At 43.8% G+C, this 18,754-nt stretch overlaps 1 protein-coding gene across 4 annotated transcripts in view; it reads right to left on the reverse strand.

Annotated features, from left to right (window-relative positions):
* Nucleotides 1–18,754, reverse strand: part of TOM1L2 (target of myb1 like 2 membrane trafficking protein) — a 49,757-nt gene that overhangs the window by 11,690 nt on the left and 19,313 nt on the right. For 2 of the 4 annotated variants that reach the window (XM_015876847.2, XM_015876844.2), the window contains exons 5-13: nucleotides 15,075–15,209; nucleotides 13,992–14,147; nucleotides 13,142–13,258; nucleotides 10,365–10,498; nucleotides 7,920–7,968; nucleotides 7,227–7,350; nucleotides 6,068–6,185; nucleotides 4,122–4,197; nucleotides 1,208–1,273 (exon numbers count right to left, since the gene is read on the reverse strand). In XM_015876847.2, the coding sequence (XP_015732333.1) occupies nucleotides 1,208–1,273; nucleotides 4,122–4,197; nucleotides 6,068–6,185; nucleotides 7,227–7,350; nucleotides 7,920–7,968; nucleotides 10,365–10,498; nucleotides 13,142–13,258; nucleotides 13,992–14,147; nucleotides 15,075–15,209 (975 nt within the window). The remainder of the gene's footprint in view (nucleotides 1–1,207; nucleotides 1,274–4,121; nucleotides 4,198–6,067; nucleotides 6,186–7,226; nucleotides 7,351–7,919; nucleotides 7,969–10,364; nucleotides 10,499–13,141; nucleotides 13,259–13,991; nucleotides 14,148–15,074; nucleotides 15,210–18,754) is intronic. The other 2 variants (XM_015876851.2, XM_015876848.2) reach the window with 1 other exon arrangement.

Below are 18,754 nucleotides of genomic sequence, written 5' to 3' on the forward strand. Positions count from 1 at the left end.
GAGTGGTGTGAGGGGTGTGAGCAGCAGGACTGCTCTTGTAAACAGTGGAATGGAAAAGAAGAGGACCTATCTCAACCACGGGATGACTCATGATGGATGGACACCCAGCAGTGGCACAGTGCACTGAGTTGGTGCATTATGATACTGCATGCTCTGTTCTTAGCCTTGAGTTTCCTAGGATGTTTCTCTTTCTAAGCACTGATAGCTCAGTCTGGGCCATTGGAGGCCCTCCCTGGAGCAAGGCACTGCTGCTCCACAGGCATCCTGCACTCAGCCTCAAAGACTGTGTACCAATCCCAGAGTGTTCTGCACTGAGTGTTTCCAAACCCAGCTGCAGCCAGCACTGCCTCAATAGCACTGGTAGGACTTTCTACAGTTAGGTCACATTACTGCTACTACTCTCAAACACTTAAAATGACTGATGATGTAGTCTGAAAACATAAAACTATCCTTAGAACTTGGCTTTAAGGCACAGCAGAGGCTTTTTTTTCTTAACCTACCACTGACTTGCTGCAAACATGTTGAGGAAGGACACAAAATGTGCACATATCCTGAGATCTCCAAAAGCTCGGTGTCATCAGAACACTGTCATTACCAGACACAGGGTTTAAACCCTTAAATCCAGGAGCAGCACTGTACCTTTTGAAGCCTGAATCCAGATACCTGCATAATTCCCTGACTGAGGTGGAAGATGTCACACTGGGTAGCAGTTTTCCCATTCTCCTGTTCCCATATGTAAGTATCTCTGCATTACTAAGCTCAATTAAATATGACCTAAAATTACATATGTTTATTCCAGACTATGAAGTTAAGCACTACCAGAAGAGTCTGATTTAAAGGCACCTAGAAAGTGTTCTCTTTGCAAACAAGATGCAGTAGACTTGTGTTTATCCCTTGAAAAGCGGATACTGCATAAATAAATCGAGACAGTATAAGGAACCAATCTGACCCCCAGGCCTCCTCTGAAGGTGCTGCGGGGTCCTACAAATGATTCAGCTGGTTACAGGCCTTTGTCCTGCATGAACCAGAAACTGGTGTAAATTTTTCCCTTAGCCCCAGGTAATGATATAGGTGGGAAACAAACTCCTTGTACTGTCTGATTTCAAGTGGTTCAGTAGGTCGGGGTGAGAGGTGAATGGAGGATGGTTATTCTAGGTGAAGGGGTTGGGGTGGGCAGTAGGAGTTGTTTCGCTGGTGAAGTCCTCACCATTCCTTGTGTAATTAGCCACTTGTCTATGGGCTCCATGTCTGAGTTCCCACCTTTACCTCTCCTCTGTGTTGAGAACAGAAAGGTCCATAAAGAGAGAAACCACAGCAACACCCGTGATAAAGTAATATAAACAGCAGCAAGTTGAAAGCTTCACATACACAGACACACACACACACCCCCTCTGCTGCCTGGCAGCTGCATCCATGGAGGGGCAGAGCTCATCCTGAGCCCTGTGCTTCCTACAGACAGTTCACTCAATTTTAGCATTTCCTCCACACAGTCAAAAAACTGACTAGAAGTGAGGCTGATGTTTGTCATCTTCTTAGATGAAGAGAAAGTGTAGGCTATACCACCTACCAAAAAATCAATCAGACTTTACTGGAAACATGCTGTGGAGTTCCCCTTGTTTATAATGCTGTAAGTCAGAGCAAGTCTTACTTATCCTCTTGATCTCAACAGACTCTGCCTCAAACTCTACCAGCACAACAGCTCTAGTGCAGGCGTTATGCAGGAGGGAAGTGATGGCAGCCTGCAGGAGCACTGCAGCAGCCTTTCCCATTGCCCTCCTCTGAGGTTAAAGGACCACCTGTGGCTCCATCTCCCTCTGGCCCTGCAGAGCAGGGCTGGCTCAGCACGCTGCTCTGAGTTTGTGTGCAGACAGCCATCCTACATGGGATACCTCACCTGCCCCCATGCACCAGAATCAGCTGCAATCTCTTAAGTCTCAGTATGTGTGCTGAGAGAAAGAAAAAAAAACAGAGGGGAGGGGGGGAAAAAAAATCACTCCAACTTTATCTGCTATCTGCATAACAGTGAGAATTGCTTCTTGGACACCTCTCCTCCCAGCTGTGATCACGCAACAACTCTGTGGCAACAAAAGCAATTCCCAACATGGAAAAGCAATATTAAGAAAACAGGGTATTTTTAGCTTGTCTGGTTTCCAGCTGCTAAATCATATTAAAAGACAGCTAATGCCACGTGACTGGCTGTCTCTCTACAGATCTTTCTGAGAATGACTGCATTAGAAATGTCGGATGTGCTGAAATTTACCCCCGGACAACTGTGCTGGAAGAGAACATGTGTGCAGAACGTGTTGCAAAGCTTTGGTTCCTCCCTAGAGCTCTTCTTAAATTACCTCCCTACCCACATTAACGCACGTCTTTCATTTACTGCTCGCTGCCAGTTTTTCCCTATGCATGCTGCAGCTGGTAACTTTAGGAGGGTTTAATTTTTATTTCCTTTAAGAAGAGACAACCATAAGCCTCACAGCACTTGACAAAAAGTAGTGTTCAATAATTAAAGAACAAGTGCATTTGAGAATGAGCTATTCTGATTACACAATACAGTCACTGGGACCTTTTAAAAGCAGCTGATAGTCCTGACATCATCTCAGAGCCCAGAGTTCCACAACCCATAAAGTGCTTCTCCCCCAAAAACTTTGACCCATCAGATTAGCTTAGATACAGCCATCTGAACTGATAACACTTCGGGCAGAGCAGCAGCTACATTGCTGTGAATGACACGTCACATTGGTGCCTCCAGCACAACTGTCTGAGAACAGAAGCATTAATAAACACAGATGTGACCCTGTGGCCATCAAGGCACACAGCCCCCTTGGCCAGTAGCTAACACAGGCCCCTTGCTTTTGGTTAGCCATGAGCAAAGAACAGAATCTCATACCTCCCCAAGTCCTCAACACAGCACAGTGACACGGGGGGCCTAGACTGCAGCACTGATATCAGGAATTCCTCTCTCTCTCCCTGGTATACTTCTGCCCCTGCCTCCCTATGCTACCACCTCAACTGTGCTGGCACAAATGTTTGTGGGATGGGTTATACACAACCCATTTGGCAGGAGGATGGGGATAGCAACAAGCAGACCAGTTTGTGGGGTGGGGGATGCTCCTAGAGCAACCAGTGCTGAAGCCCTGCAAAGACTGCACTATGGCCAAGGCCTGCAGCTGTGATCTGACCCCAGCTGGCTCAGAACACAAATTTTCTCTGGCTCAGAGCAGAAGCTGCCAGACATGCCAGCTGCCCAGAGCACTCCCATTTCAACTTAAGAGAGAAGTAGGGCAGGATCAGCTAAGGCATGGGGAGGCAGTTCTCCATGGAGGGAGGCATGCCCAGGCTGCCCTGCCTCTCTCTCCCCCATGCTACACTGGCTCTCCCGTGCTCCCTAGTGGTCAGCACAGACTGAAATTATATGGGAAAAGACTGCACTTCCTTTGTCACCTGAAAACTTACTGCTGTGTAACGGACAATTTTAAGAAGCAGGGTGGTAGGGAGGGCTGAGGGATGACCTGAGAGCTCCTTCCACTTCTGCTTTCACAGAGGCACACACACAGAGCTGGCCAAGCTCATCCTCTCAAACAAGTTTTAAGGATCAGGTGGTGTGAGAGGTGGCAGCACGAGGGTCCTTCCTGCCCAGGGGCAGGACAGACTGCATGCAAAGGCAGCTGTGGCAAGGCATGCAAAGCATTAAAAGTCTGTATAATTTATCTTCCTGTAGCTTGCTCCTGCCCATGCACTTTGAGCAAAGTCCAACAGTTTAAGACTGCACCAACTTTCATAAGCAAAACCAAAGCAGAGGCACGCCAGCATTAACAGGATGTTCCCTATTTATTCTTTTCAGCAACAATTCCAGTCAAATAACCAGACCCCTCAGGCAAGCTGCAAGCACACAGGACAATTTACCCACTCTCATTTTGAAGGCTTTTAGGCTGGTGTGCTAAGTAGCAGCTCTTTAGCAATCATTACTGAGTAAGTACTTGCTCCTAGATACCAATTTCAAAATAGCCAGTACTAGCATGTCACTAGAATACAGAATGAGAAGACTCAGTCAGAGGAGCTGTCTACAGCTTGGATTCCACACACAGCTTCAGATAACAAAGCACAGAGCAATGACCTACCCCTCCTGTGTTCTGTTTCCGAACATCCAGGGCGGACGCCAATCCTTTGACAGCCTGTGGGTCCTCATATGTCACACTGCAACAAAGGAACAAACCACAGAACTAGAAGGAAGTCCAGCAGTCATCCATGGAAAATGCACATGCTATTTTGATTAACTTCTCTTGAAATCAAAAACGTTTCCTACAAGACTTAAGTGCACTACATGTATTCTAAAAAGAGGGGCGTGCTCTGTATAAAACTGGCTAGCAGTTTCTCAGCTTGTTGAAGAACAAAAAGAGGAAGACTGACATTATGAGAGGGAGGTAAATAGGTTATGAGGGACCATAAGCACATCCAAGAGGTAGCAAGGGACTATGAAGAAAGGCCTGATTACAGACTACGATTTACAAAGCCTTCTATGTGATGTTTGGAAACCTGTCCTTGATGCACGGATGGAAATGGGCAGAGAGAGATTTGGAGGCAGCTGAAACACTCCTAAGAACTAAAGCAAAGCACATGAAGAAGTGCACCAGCTTGGCTCATCACCAACTATTTGCAGAGGCTGGATTTTCAAAAAGCTCCTTACAACGCTGTGTAAAAGAGACACATACTAGTCAGGTGACAGAGGCAATTGCATCACTTGTCTGAGTGCAGCACCAGCCCCTGGGAGGAGCCATGGCCGTGCAGGAGTGCTGGCTTCTCCCCTGCTCTGAGCACAGCATCCAGAGGCTCTCACTTTGGCATGGTGGCATGTCACACTCACATCTTCACTGCCCCAATGCTGCTCCACTTACACAGAGTACAGACCAAGGAAGACACAGCAATCCTTCCCTGTGAAATCATGGACTGATGTGTGCTCCTTGTTCTATTAGCTCGCAGAAGGAGATAGAGGTGCAGTGTGGGAAGCTAGTTTCGCGCTTCATTTAGCACAAGAGACAGAGGGAACTCCATTAGATCTCTCTGCAATGCATCTCCTTTCTGACTGCACATTAGGGCTCTCAGCCTGAAATCTCTAGTGGTAACGTACGCCTCTACAGCGGAGCACATCTCAGCACTGACACTACAGCTGAAGCAGTACAAACAGCTGTACTGATGGCTGCAAATGAAAGATCCTAATAAGCCTGCCAGCTGAAATTATCGAAAACTTATCAGCTCTGGAAAATGTGCTGAAGTCTCAGCAAACCTATTTAACAACATTTCTTGGTTTGAGACAAAGTGTTGCCCTGACTGCTGGTAGCCACTACACCCACTTGAATTTGAAACCAGGAGGCAGCAAGAAATAATATATGAAAGTAAATTACCTGAGTGGCTTTTAATGAATCTCACTTGCCAGGGATCAAAGGATTTCTTAATAAGTGCACAGATTTATTTTACATTAAAATAATTGGGCCTGTTAAATACCCACGAAATTGCCAGACTTGCAGCCCTAGAGATGCAAGCCCTACAAATATAAACAAATTAGAGACAGCATGGCAGCCAGTCAAGCTACACTGCCTTGACATCCTATGAGAGTCTCATCGTTGGGCCAAAGGGAGAGTTTAACTGATGTTAAATCTGTTTTCAAGCCCTTAACTACAGCAATTCAGCCGCCAAGGTTTATCCATGACCTTCATATGAAAGATGTTTATGTTCCTCTACCTTAAGCACTGGCCAGGTGGATGGGATGACAAGCCTTTTTGAGAGCAAAAGTAAATGCGAGTTTATTTCCAAGTTTCCAGTGAACTCATTAACTAAGACAATCAAGTAACATTACCCAGCCAGACTGCTCTGGCCAGCAGCAAGAACTTCCCCATTTGTTAATACTAATAAAGACCAGGAAGATAAGGCCTGGATTAAAAGCAGCATAAAAACATACATCAAAACTAATTTTTTCCATCTGGAATGAAACAAAGTTGTTTGAGATCCGTGCCCTTAGAAAACAGTAAGGTCATGAATCAAACAACACTAAAGATAAACTCCAACATACTTCTTTCGCTGCTCAGCCAAGGAACTGCCTCTTGTCTGTGCAAACATGTCGAAATCATCACGAGGGTTACAGTGCTGTAGGGAGCTCAGTGTGCCACTGACACTGTTTGTACCCAAGTCTGCAAAAGAAGCAGATCAATGAAACAGTATTCCACATGCAAGCAGCACTGCCGTGACTGCATAGGCTGTAGAGGAAGTTATTAACAGCACAGCTATAAACATCATCTAGTTAACAGCTATAGCACTGAGCATAATGCTGCCCAGGAGCTGGAGGCTGCCCATCATGCATTTCTGAAAGGAGAAATGGAGAGATTGTTTTATTACTCCTAGAAACATCACATCATAGCAATTCCTGACCAGGAAGTCAGCATCTGGCAATAGGTGTGCACCTGCTGCCAGTCTCACCCTGAGATACTTCTCATTCAGTGGCGCAGTTCAAAATGTGGGACAGGGATAGAATGTTGTCTCTCAGCTACTGACTGTGAAACCCACAGTTTCAGACTAGGTGATCTGATAGCAGCATGGTGTTGAAAGAGGCAAAGAACCTCCAGTCAAATCAAGCGATCACATCAGCAATTTTTGGTTTGGTTTAATGTAAATTATCCATCGGTTTCATAGGATCTTTCATTCAAAGAATTCAAATATTATTTGCAGGAGAACAGTTCAGAATACTCACTGGATTCATCCCATAGAGTGCTAAACCTTAGCAAGAATAATAGTACAAGTTTTACCAGGACTAAAAACTTGGATCTGTCTCTTTTCCTTCATGCTCCCTTTTGGTTAATAAGCCCCTTCCTTCTGTGCCAGGCTGATACCCAATTACAAATCACTATAGGGCAGGGAAACGAGAAAGCCTTCCTAAACATGGAAGCCACACAACCAAAACTTCCTAAGGTTATACAGCAAAAGTAGAGGTGAGTCAAAGGGTGCAGAGTGAAAAAGATGTCTCCTTGTAAATCCCAACAGCCAGATACAGGAAGAGCTTCCATCAGATGTTCTGGTCAGTTCAGGGACCTCAGCAATAGCTCAGACTTGTTCCTACACTCAAGATCTGCCTAGCTGTTCCTGCATGCTCTTCAAGACCCACAGACTGGACAGGTTTGAGCAAGTCCATGCACTGCAGCCTCATGTTCATCAGCACTATTGAACCAGGCACTCACCAAGCCCTGCAAGCTGTGAAGAAAGTGATGACGATGGTGCTGAGTTTCCGACCATTGGGCTCACTACAGCTGGAGAACCAGGACCCAAATCTATTAAGTTATCTTCTGTCACCTCATTCAGAACCTGTTGAGACATAAAAACATAAAAAAGCAAGTTACAAATGCTAGAGACTTTTTTTTCCCCCTGCAGTACAACATTAAACACCAAAAAACTACATCTGCTTCCTAAAAAGACCTTTCCTTCCATACTGCCAAATGGACTACACTCCCTTGGATACTAAAGAGATTAATGTAGAAAAGAAATGGTCAGCCAGTAAAAAAAAGATCAGTCTGACTGCTCAGGGCAGCAGGGAACTGTCCTGGAGGTCATCTATATCTCTTCAGATTTATCTCATTTGTCTGTGTCTTCCACATCTTTTTGCGCCAGATCACTGTGAACGTCAGAAGCCTGCACAGACTCAAAAGCAATCACAAAAGTCAATAGAGGAAAGAAAATCCATCAAGAACTGTAAACACAGAGATGTTTTGGAGCACTGACTTCCTGAGCTAGAAGTCTGCCACGTTCTTATACTCTTTTCCCTGTATCCACCATTAACCACCACAGGCAGGACACAGGGCTGGTCTGGTTTTATCTGATCCAATATAGCTAGTGTGGTGTAGCTACTAATACAATACATGGAGTTAGATACTTACTCCGTTGCTGGCACTTTGTGTGGAACGTCCTGATCGGTATCGTTCAAATCTGTTTAAAAATAAAAATAATAAATCAAAAGGGACCATTAAAGTCACCAATAAACAATGAAAAATGCAAGTTTATAACGAAGTCATGGCAGGCTGGATAACGAACGCAGCTTTCATTGGTTCAAGAGAGATCCTCAGCAGATTTAACTCCAAGCTAGGACAAAGGGAGGATAGTTACAGAAGTCGCATTGTTGGCAATGTGGATATTAAGTTGCCTAATCTGATCTTGCAGCACACACAGGCCTGAAAAACACCGCAGGATTTTGTCTTTTGTTTTGTTTCCATTAAGTGCTTCTTGATAGACTGCTCTGTTAGCCAAGGGACAGAAGCAACTGCAGTAAGATTGATGCTCCCAGCTAAATAAGCTGAGCACCGCAGTGACTCTTACTCCCACTTAACAGCTCCCTCTTGCTGCACTACATGTAAATTAGAAGCAATACACATGCTAGCACAGCTCCACCTCAGGCAGCACGCACCAAAAGAAACAATGCTTAACAAAATCATTCCTTAACGCATACTGGGTCAGCTCAAAGATCATCAGAATCTATCCTCAAATAGGTTGGTGCTATCCGAGAATGAACAGTAATGAGGTTAGATAAAAACCCTCACATTTCTTAGGCCAGCCAAGACCTGGTTCCTTCTCTACTCTTCCCCACCCAGATGTACACCTGGGACCTCGAATACAAACTCAACGTGCATGAACTCAAAAAGCAGAGGGAACTACTTCCTCACAGCCTTCCTTATTGTTGTTTTTCCGAAGATCAGAGCTTTTCCTCATTCAAAAGTAGTAACGTGACCTCCCTATTCAGTAAAAAATAAAGATACTGTGGGTTTTCTCTCAGCTGAACAAAAATACAATGAAGAACTGCAAGCAAACTAAAACATTTTCAAAGTAACAGAGGAAAACATACATCTAAAAGGCAAGAAAAACAAATTCAGGCCCAAATTTCAATTTTAGGAAACCGTGGGTGTCTGGTGTTGCTGGAAATCCAGTTCCCTGAGCTGGAAACCTGGGACACCTCCCACCTCCCATTTCTCACCAGCAGGCTGACGTACCACACACGTTCTTTTACATCCAAAGCTCCACAGCGACGGCCAGAGCTCCTGCTAGAATCACTGAAAGAGCTTCAGACCCATAAGAGAAATCAACGTGATGAATGTGGAGCTTTTGGAACAACAGAGAATTGGAATTTATTGAAGCACTCAGACCACCGCAGCTATTCTACCATAAATAGCTTGCCAGCACTGCTCAGCTCACCTTCCAGCATATAATGGTTACAAATACATCAGCTACAATCAGCAAAGCTGCAGATGGAGTTAACACAGAAAAAAAACATATTCAGGGTAACCAAACCGAGCCTTAGTGATTATTACTCTCTGCCCCATGTTGGATCACGCTCACGCATGAAACACGTACCATTTCACACAGAAAGTCAGCGTTCGTTTCAAAGTTTGCCCCAATCTCCTGTGAAGGGCTAAATCAAAGGCAAAATTGAGGCCACTGAGTCTTCTTTCCAGCCTCTGCTGTGACAGCACAGATTCACAGATCTAGAGTCTAATTTATTTTTAAAGGCTTGAGAAACAAAGCCTTGTGCTAGGAACAAGGAACAAAGGGTGCTCTTTAGTGCATCGCTCCCCAGGCCTGTCATTAAGGGGAAGATTAAACTTTCCCAAGACTGTCGTATCACGTGTCACTCCTGCAGCAGATGTGGCTGACAGCGCCTTTGTCTGACGTGCTGAAAGTCCTGTGACCCACGTCCCGCCCCTGGGGATGATGCCTGAACGTCGACTCTTCAAACCCTCCGTTCTGTGCATGCCAGGCCTTTTCAAGATGTTAAGCATTATTTAAAAAAAACAAAACCCTTCCATGCATGAAGGCTTCGTGCACATCAGGCAGCTCCCCTCGCACCAGAACTGGAAGCAGAGAGCTCAGAGATCAGAAGACAGAGAGCTGTCGGGAGCCTCCCCAAGCCAGGAAGCAGCACAGGCATTTCTGCAGAGCCTATGTTAGGAATTGGAACTGGCAGCTGGGGCTGTGCTGTTCTCATTCCCTGGTTCCTACATTCATACAGCAACACACGGTAGGAACTTAAAGACTCAAGTCTCTGCTGGTTCAAAGAGTGTTGCACCACACTGTCCTGCATTGTACAGATATTCTCTACAAAAATCCAATTACAAGGACAAAAACCAACCAAACAAACAACATAATAATAAAGAAACAACTTACATGGGAATATTATAAAAAAAGACAACAGAAAGATAGAAAGTGCTTCCTGTGCTTTGGTTTTCTACGTTCTGTTATGCTGGCCCACTGGACCAGACAGCCACCTTCATCAACTGACCTGCAGGTGAAAACCCAGAATGAATAGAAACAGTAGATGGAAAAAGGTGTCTCACCTTTCATATCTGAGGAAGACATTATTTAAATCATCGTTCACATGCAGCAGCTCCTCTGTGACTTCTTCGTTGGACACTCGTGAGATAAGCTCCACAATTCTCTGCTGCATGGCTCTACAGGTTCGGTTCAACTCCTATGAGGAATGCATTGTGCATATATATTCTGATAAGCAGCCAGCAATAAATAGGTTTTGTTGAGCTCTGTTCACAGCCAAACATATCCCACAGCTGAGAAATACTAAGACAAGTCTATCTTTGCATGATTAAATGTCACCCAAAAGCACATCTAATCAAACATGCCCTTCAAGAGGCGATGGCACAGAACTTTGAGAGCCTATTTACAATTCAACATCCTGATTCTTCTTTAACTCTGAGCACTTCAGAAAATAAATATCTGTATTTTAGCGATCTTCTTTAAGAACAAAATATGCTAATACAAGAGCTTTCCAGATGAGTTTTCACTGAAAACTCTGTGTCTGCTCCCCTTGACAATACCATTCACAACAACTAGAAGATGCATGTGGTGGAAGAAGTAGAGAAAGTTCATCAGGGCAGGAAGACACAGGTAGGGGATACAGAGCTTGCCATGTATGGAATGGATGAGGATGAACATACAAGAAGTAGGAGCATGAAAGGATGAGCATCCCCCCCCAGTCAGTACTGAACTACACACAGAAATGCTCCCATCAGGTGAGACAAGAGATTGCAAAAAGGCAGTGAACAAATTAAAAACCAACCAAACAAAAAATCTAGGGCAAATGGATTTGAGTTTGCCTAAAGGGATTCTCATGCTTCCAGGACATCTCTTTGATCACCAATTACCAAGTAAATTTAAAATATATATATATTTATAGATATTTTTTTTTCACTGCTGTTGGTCTGAAAGGCCTCGAGACCAAAGGTCAAAGCTGGTATGCTGAGGAGGAACTACAGGAAGAAACGTGACATATGGCATGGCACCACTCATTAGACCCATGGTTTTACTTCAATGGGCGCTGACATTTCAACTAAAGCATGTCCTTCCATCATCTTCCACCCCCCAGCTCCAACTCAGAACAAAAATTTAGCACTAAACAAGGATGACTTGTTAGTACACAACCTTTGGGATGAAAGCAAAAATGCGTTTGTTTTCCTTGCATGGTCTGACATCCTAAGCTCTGGATAAATTTCACCTAGTGCAATCCAGCTGCCTTAACAGCTTGAGGAATGTGTTCTCCAATGTCAGTTTTGATCCCATCACTTTAGAAGCAGATTGTGACATTTCAGAGGTTTGTTTGCTGCCTTTCTGAGAGGGCTGACAGTACCTATCTATTCTGCTCAGAGCAGGCTCTCTAGCAAGCTGTTTACATTTGATTGTTGGAGAAAATGTCAGGAATTATTTAAGGAGGATGGCTATATAAACCTCAAAGCAAGGAGTTCTCACATGCAGCACCCAGCTCAAGGCTTTCAAAAGACCATCCATCCTTTGTCATCAAAAACAGGTTCTCACCAGCTCTGTGATTCAGATTTAGGATCCAGCAGTTGAAGGGAACCAGTTGGAATAGAGAATCGCTGCCATCGTTCCATTTTATGATCAAGATCTTTAACCTTAAAGCTATGCTGTAAGGTTATGCTGTCAAGATGTTGGTAGTTGTTTCTGAATGTAAGCAAACCGTTCAACGTTGTTTTGGTCTGTCATGGTTTCCTGGAAGCTTCTTTTGCTTTGAGCTGTCCAACCCAAATGGGCAGTAAATGAAAGGCTCTTTATCACAAAGCCTCTTGTCAGCTGCCATGATGGCTCTGAGACAAACACACAGTACAGCTGCATGGGAGAGACCAGTTCTTGGATTGATTTCAAACTCTGATGCATCACAGAGAGCAATTCCCTGCCTTCCTCCAAATGTACTATTGTGGGAGCCCATCCTCCCTGCTGGAGGATCAGAACAGCAGCCTATTTCTGAAGCTATGAAAAGGCACGTACCATGGGGAGGGCAGTGGCTGGATGCAAGGTCACTGTATTCCTCATCTTTTTGCATCTAGTTCATATTAACTTTCTTAGTCAAGGGAACCTCGCTACCAAAGGCCTGGAGAAGTAGCTCTGAAGCCTGACCTGTGAGCTCAACATATTGGTTTTTTTTCCTTTCAAAATAACAAGCACAACACTGGATTGAGATTTCCCAGGAAATAAAACTCTTCTGATTATCCCGTCAGGCCCTGTGGACAGCGTGAAACTTCACCTCAGCTCCTGCCTTAAGCCACTGCCTTCAGGAGAGCCTACAGCACATCTGCTAGAAAGAAGCTCATTTATTTCAAGTGGCAGAGAACGCACAGACCCTTGGCAATTCGTTGTCCATCTGGAAACAAGGAATGTTTTTTTTCCTGTAACGCCAGGAATGTTTTCCTACTGCACACTTGACTGTAGAGGACTTGAAAGAAGGAGAAATGCTCATTACTTAACGAGCCAATGGCAGCTCTAAGGTGTGTTATGGTAAGGAAGACTATATATTCAACATTAGGAAAAAAAGCAACTAGCAACGTGCACAAGAAAGCAGTGGAATGGGTTTCAACAGAAGTTAGGTAACCCTCATCACAAGAAGCTTTATCAGATGAAAAGCATCGAGAGATGAGACTAGCTGGAGTCAAGTACAGCCCACATTCATTACATAAACCAAGCAAGCCACAGCACTGAAGGGAACAACAACAACAAACATCCCACCCAAAAAAAAACCAACAAACAAACCTACAACCACCCTCAAGCACAGAAAATATCAGAATTGTACTTGCTAGCAAAGCGTTACCTGGAGTAACTCAAGGTCTGAAGAATCCTCTTGTCCAGGAACCATTTCTGTCAGCATTTCAGACATCACTTTGGTATTCCCACGAACAATATCCAGTTCACTGCGCAGCCGGGCAATCTATGTTAGGGTAAAAAGACAGCAAAGTACTGCAGAACCTCGTGGGTTTAACTGACTTTAGTGATACCTCTGATTCTCTGTGACTTGATATCTGAGGCTCAGTATATTCTAGTGAGGGAAAAAGGCAAAGTTTCACCCAGGAGAAAATGTTAGAAGTAGCAACAGAAAAAAGAAACAAACTCTGTAATATCACAACACAGACAGATGTGCTATGCTTGTATAGAAGGGAAGCAATTGAAAACAGTGGCTAAAACCAGATCTTGGTTGCCATGTACCTTGTGTTTCTTGCTCAAATGTGAGGAAGGATATACACTTTTTGAGCAGGATCTTTGGCTGCTAAGTATTTTTTTTCTTAGCACAGAGAAAGGATGATATTATATTAGGGTATCCTGAGGGATGCAGGCTTAAGTCCTTGTTAGAAAGACTTACTGCATCTGCAAGGCATTTCGTGCCTCTAAAGGAGTGTGGCTAGTGGAAAAACTGCTTACCTAGAGCACCACTGCTGAGTGGACTGGTGCATCAGACTGCGAGATTTCATAACTGCTGTCATTAGGAGGCCTCACATACAAATCTAAACCCTAGCTTTTGCAGTACAATAGGAAGAAAGATTCCTAAGTAGAACCAGACCTACGAGGCAATCAATGTTAGAAGAGTGAAAAATGAAAGTTCCTTTGCAAATTGGTTTCTAATTTGATTTGCTGAGTCTCACTCAAAAGAATAATCATCCCAATACCTGTTCAGAATTGGCAGTGATGGGGCCAGTCACATTCAAAGCTGGAGCCTGAGGAGAATATGCAGTTGGAGAAGGTGAAGAGTAAGAACTGGTGCTCATCCTTTGCTGAGACTGTGAATTGTGCATATTTGCTGCAGGATCAACTTCAGGAACACTCTGCCACATCAGAAAGACAGTAGTTCAAAAACTGAATGGTGACAGCACTTGCTTTGTCAGCAACCTCAGGCCAGATAGGCTCAAATATAGAACATAATTGTACCTTGTGGAAAAGGTCAGTGCAGTTACGAGAACAGACTGGCAGGCCAGCCCATAAGCAGACAGCTACAACCAAAACACACACCCATGTTTTTTGACCCAGGCCACGTGTACTTAAGTCTATTTATCATGAGAAGTGAAAAGCAACATAAAAATAAGAGCCAAAGATAAATAATTATAAATAACTTTAAACTAGGAACTAAACTGTAGGCTTACAAGAGATGATGTGATAAATAGGTACTGGATTTAATTGATCTTGACACAAGGATTGTAATCCTTCAGTTCTGATCATTTGCATTTACCACTTCAAAGACTCATTAACTTTTCACAGTGAATAATCAGAACACCTGTGATCATTAAGTTCCTTCCTAGCAGTAGTTTTTGTCAAGTTCACAGACATAAGTTTTCAAAGGTATAAAGACCTCAACGTTACCATGGGACCAGAGGGAGATTCAGAATCTGTTTGCCTTTAAAAGATAGGCAGGCTTTGGTTCAGGCCTATTACCAAGAGAAACAAGTATAATGTTGAGAAAATGAAGCAATCTCATATACTTAAGGTCTCTCTCTGAGAACTAGAAGCATTTACGTGGTGGTTTTGTGGTATGAGACAAGTGTACAAACCTCCAAACTCCTCTCAGACTGATGTTTGACTCAATGAAGGAGATTGCACTAACTTACCAGCCTGTCACAATGCAGCTGCATTATGCTTCTGCTACATGCCCCTTCCAAGAGTGAGAAAATAAGCCAAGTACAGAGAGATGGGAGCAGAAAGAAGAGTAGTTACCCAACTGTGGAAAACAACCCCAGCATTGCAACACTGCAGCTTACCCTCTGTGGTGTGTGTATTGGAGATAAAGCATCGAGATCTGCCATGGGAAACTCTATGCCTTTCCTCTTAAGTTCTTCATAAATGTGCACTACTCCAGTTAAATCAGGGCTACTTCGAAAGGCATCAGCCCAGGCCTGGAAAACAGGAGGGATTAACCACTGACATTCCCAACAAAGTTCCTTCTCCATCATGACCTCAGATACTAACCACAAAAGCTTATGCACATTTCAGCCTCAAAGGGAAGCTGTAGCCATTAGACTTGGTTAAAAGATCCCGTAAATGTTACTAAGACAGCCATATACACACTTTATATGAGTACATCATAGCAACCCAGTGCACAGTAGCTCTGTATAACCCCTGTCATCATCAGTCTGTAAATGCAAATGAAAGCTCCTTCCAGTCTCCTCTCCTTAGCACTGACTGTAGGCTGATCTTTTCTTCATGTCCTGTGGTCAGTGACCCACCAGAAAATTAAAAACATAAAAAAGATTAAATCAGTCTAAGCAGAATTCATGGAGTCACATAATCATCTCAGGTAATTAACATTGTGAAACATCCTCATTTATGGCAGAAGGAAAAACAGCTGTCAAGCTTTCTTCAGCATTTTTTTTAGACCAAACTTAAATAACAAGGGCTGTTTCTGAGGTTCGTGTATCATGAAACATGCAGTCCCACGAGCAGCAGAACTAACGAAGCCTGTATTCTTACAGAGCATATCCAGCACTGAGACAGCCCAGTGTGCCAGAAAGAACGAGTTTAAAGGGAGAATTTCTCACAGCCAGAACACTCATAATATCTCTCCTGCTTGAATTCTCCTCTGTCTTCAATTCACATTTGTGCTTTTCCTTCACTGTACGCAGTATTACTCCTTGCCAGCCAGCCTCCTGCCCTCACAAAGCTTTAGGAACACAGTACCTTGAAAGACTTCTCCCTGCTTTCACTTTTGCTGGAAATTTGCCACATATTAACAATTTAGGAGAAGGAAAAATTGCAATATCGTGACTCACTTAAAAATGAAGCATTCCCCTGAGCCCCCATATATGTGATGCAGAATGCCGGCTCCAGAACTGCTGCGAGACATGTGTGGGCTCTGACCTTAATTCAGTCATCATTTTTATACTAGTTCCTCACTTATTTTTATTTTAAAACCTATTTTTAACCACTTTTTGTATCAGAGAGGGGAGAAATCGAAGGTAAAAAACAAGATAAGAAATAATATTTAACTTGTATTCCTACTCTGTTCAATTCTAAGAAAGCATCTCCTACAATACACACTCAGGAGACAATCCATTATCACTTGCAAGCTAGCAGTTTCGGATTTGCTTCCTGGTTAGAGTAAATTAACTGCATCTACTCCTCTGGTGAAGTGAAAGTCCTAGCAGTCCTACTGAGCCATGGAAACCAGCTCCAATTGCAACAAGCCATTCTGCTTCCTTGGGAGTGACCTTTGAAACCGTCCCTGATTATCACAGAGACATTTACTGCACAAGTAACTCTACCCTTGCACTGCCTTTGCATTTTCAATTTACATAACAAGTCATCTGAATGATGCTTCTACATAATGGCGTTTCCCATTTCCACTCTGTGCAAGTAGGAGTGAAAAATGTTCAGCAAGGGATGCTCTATTAAATAATCACTCAGAAGAAACTTAGAAGCAAAAGTCCCCAGCATTTCTTAGTACTGGTTTGCCCAGGAGCATGGACTAATGCATCCCTATTCCACTGGCTTCCTATGGATCTTTTGGAGAGCAATAACGACAGCAAGCTCACTTATCTGCACTCTGCCTTTCTTATGCATTCTCTCTTCTGCAGCTCTTCCCTGGAGAAACGAGACACTTTCATTTGTACTCTTCAGCTGCCCGCACTGGGACCGTTATCTGCAGCAGCACGTCTCGTAGAGGTCACACGAAGGACTGGGCACTGTTGTCCTAAGCACTGTCTGCACATGTTGTTAGACAATCCCTGCTCTAGACAGCTTACCATTCAGCCAGGCAGAAGGAACATTAGCTCTGTGTTACAGATAAGGAGCTGAACAGAGAGCTCAGGAGACTTGTCCATTGTCCAAAGAAGCGTATGACAGGGGTGAGATTGAATTCAGATCTGCAAAGACTTTGGGCCACACAATCGAAGGATATATTTTGGGATGCTGCTGTGCAAGTCCCACTTGGCACCTCACCATGCTCAAACAGGTGAATAAAATACTATTGCAAATCCAGCCCCAAATCAGTGACTATCACAAGGCATATTTTCCAGTATGGCACTTTTTAACACATGTTCCCTCAAAAGAATATGCCGTACTGCTAAAAGTCTCCCTAAGCTTCACCTTTGGTGACCAGCAGGAAGAATAGTTCCAAGGTCTTCTATAGGGATAAGGAAGGATAAGCAGTTGCTAATATATGCTAATTCATGTACACTGAGAAATAGGTTGAGAAACTGAGACACGAGATGCCCAATGTCTCAGAACAGTCAAGTCTCTAGATAAGGAATTGCATGGCAGCTTTATCTGCTGATGCTGTGGGAAGGCCCAGGAGTACAAGAGCTATATGGCTGAAGACATATGCTGTTTGTACAGCTTTATTTTCATGCTTCCAAGTCTGCTATTAATCCTCACATTTCTGTTCTTACTAATTCTCTGATATCGAACAGTAAAAGGCCTACAGAAAGGGATAAATGTAATGTTTGCAGAGCAGAGCTGAGATCAGCACCCCTGGCACTACAGAAAGCTCAAAAGAGCAAAGTCTGAGCATAACAAAGTGGTTATGACATGCAGGATGCCCTGGGTGCAACATCCATAGGGCAGACAAGAAGAGAGCATGCACTTCCCTGAACTCATCAGGCAATCTGGAACACAGAGTGCCCTACCAGCCCCACCTACAGCAACACTAACAGAACCCACTGACAGGCAACATCCGTAATTCCCAGGCTCTCTATATCAAAAGCCACATAAGCCCAGGACTCAAAGTAATCAACATCCCCTAAGACACTGTAGGAAATGAAGCAGCAGGGGAACACACACACAGTTTCTCCTGGGCTGTTTAACATCACTGCCCCACAACCCACCAGCTCTCCACCCAAGCAGACACCCAGAGCTCAGGTCAGAGACCAGAAATAGAGGGACTCTATGTACCCCAGTGAAACACCCACCTTGTCTCCCCACCCAGCCTATTTCCTTTTTGGAAATCACTTATTTATATTGTCATTCTCTAACAATGTCCTGTCTGTGTATCCAAATAACAAATACAACAAATACACAGTAGGAATTCAACTCCATGTTTCGTCACAGAAATCAGAAGTATATTTGGAAAATTACGTTATGTGTTTGTAAATAGCATCCCAAAAGAAACACTGCAGCAGGTTTATATCATTTTGAATACGCAGTGTCTCTTAGTCTCTGGTATCTGCAGTTGCCTGTAGGAGCTTAGTGATAAAGCTGCCTATAATTGTGAAATTTCCTCCAGCCAGGCACCAGCGTTTCCTCGTGTTGCTAATGGTTTGTGGAATTAACACAGCTGTTTATTGTTAAGCTGCACAGAAGGAAAAGTGGCAGACAGGCCAATATCTGAACTGACAGTGCACTTTCACTGCAGAACAACCAGAAAAGGGACAACAAAACCATTTATCTCCTGAACCATCCATCTTTAAAAGGAATTCAGAATACTTTGTGAAGGAGGGAAATGGCT

The sequence above is a fragment of the Coturnix japonica genome, chromosome 14, assembly GCF_001577835.2.
Source record: "Coturnix japonica isolate 7356 chromosome 14, Coturnix japonica 2.1, whole genome shotgun sequence".
Lineage (NCBI taxonomy): Eukaryota > Metazoa > Chordata > Aves > Galliformes > Phasianidae > Coturnix > Coturnix japonica.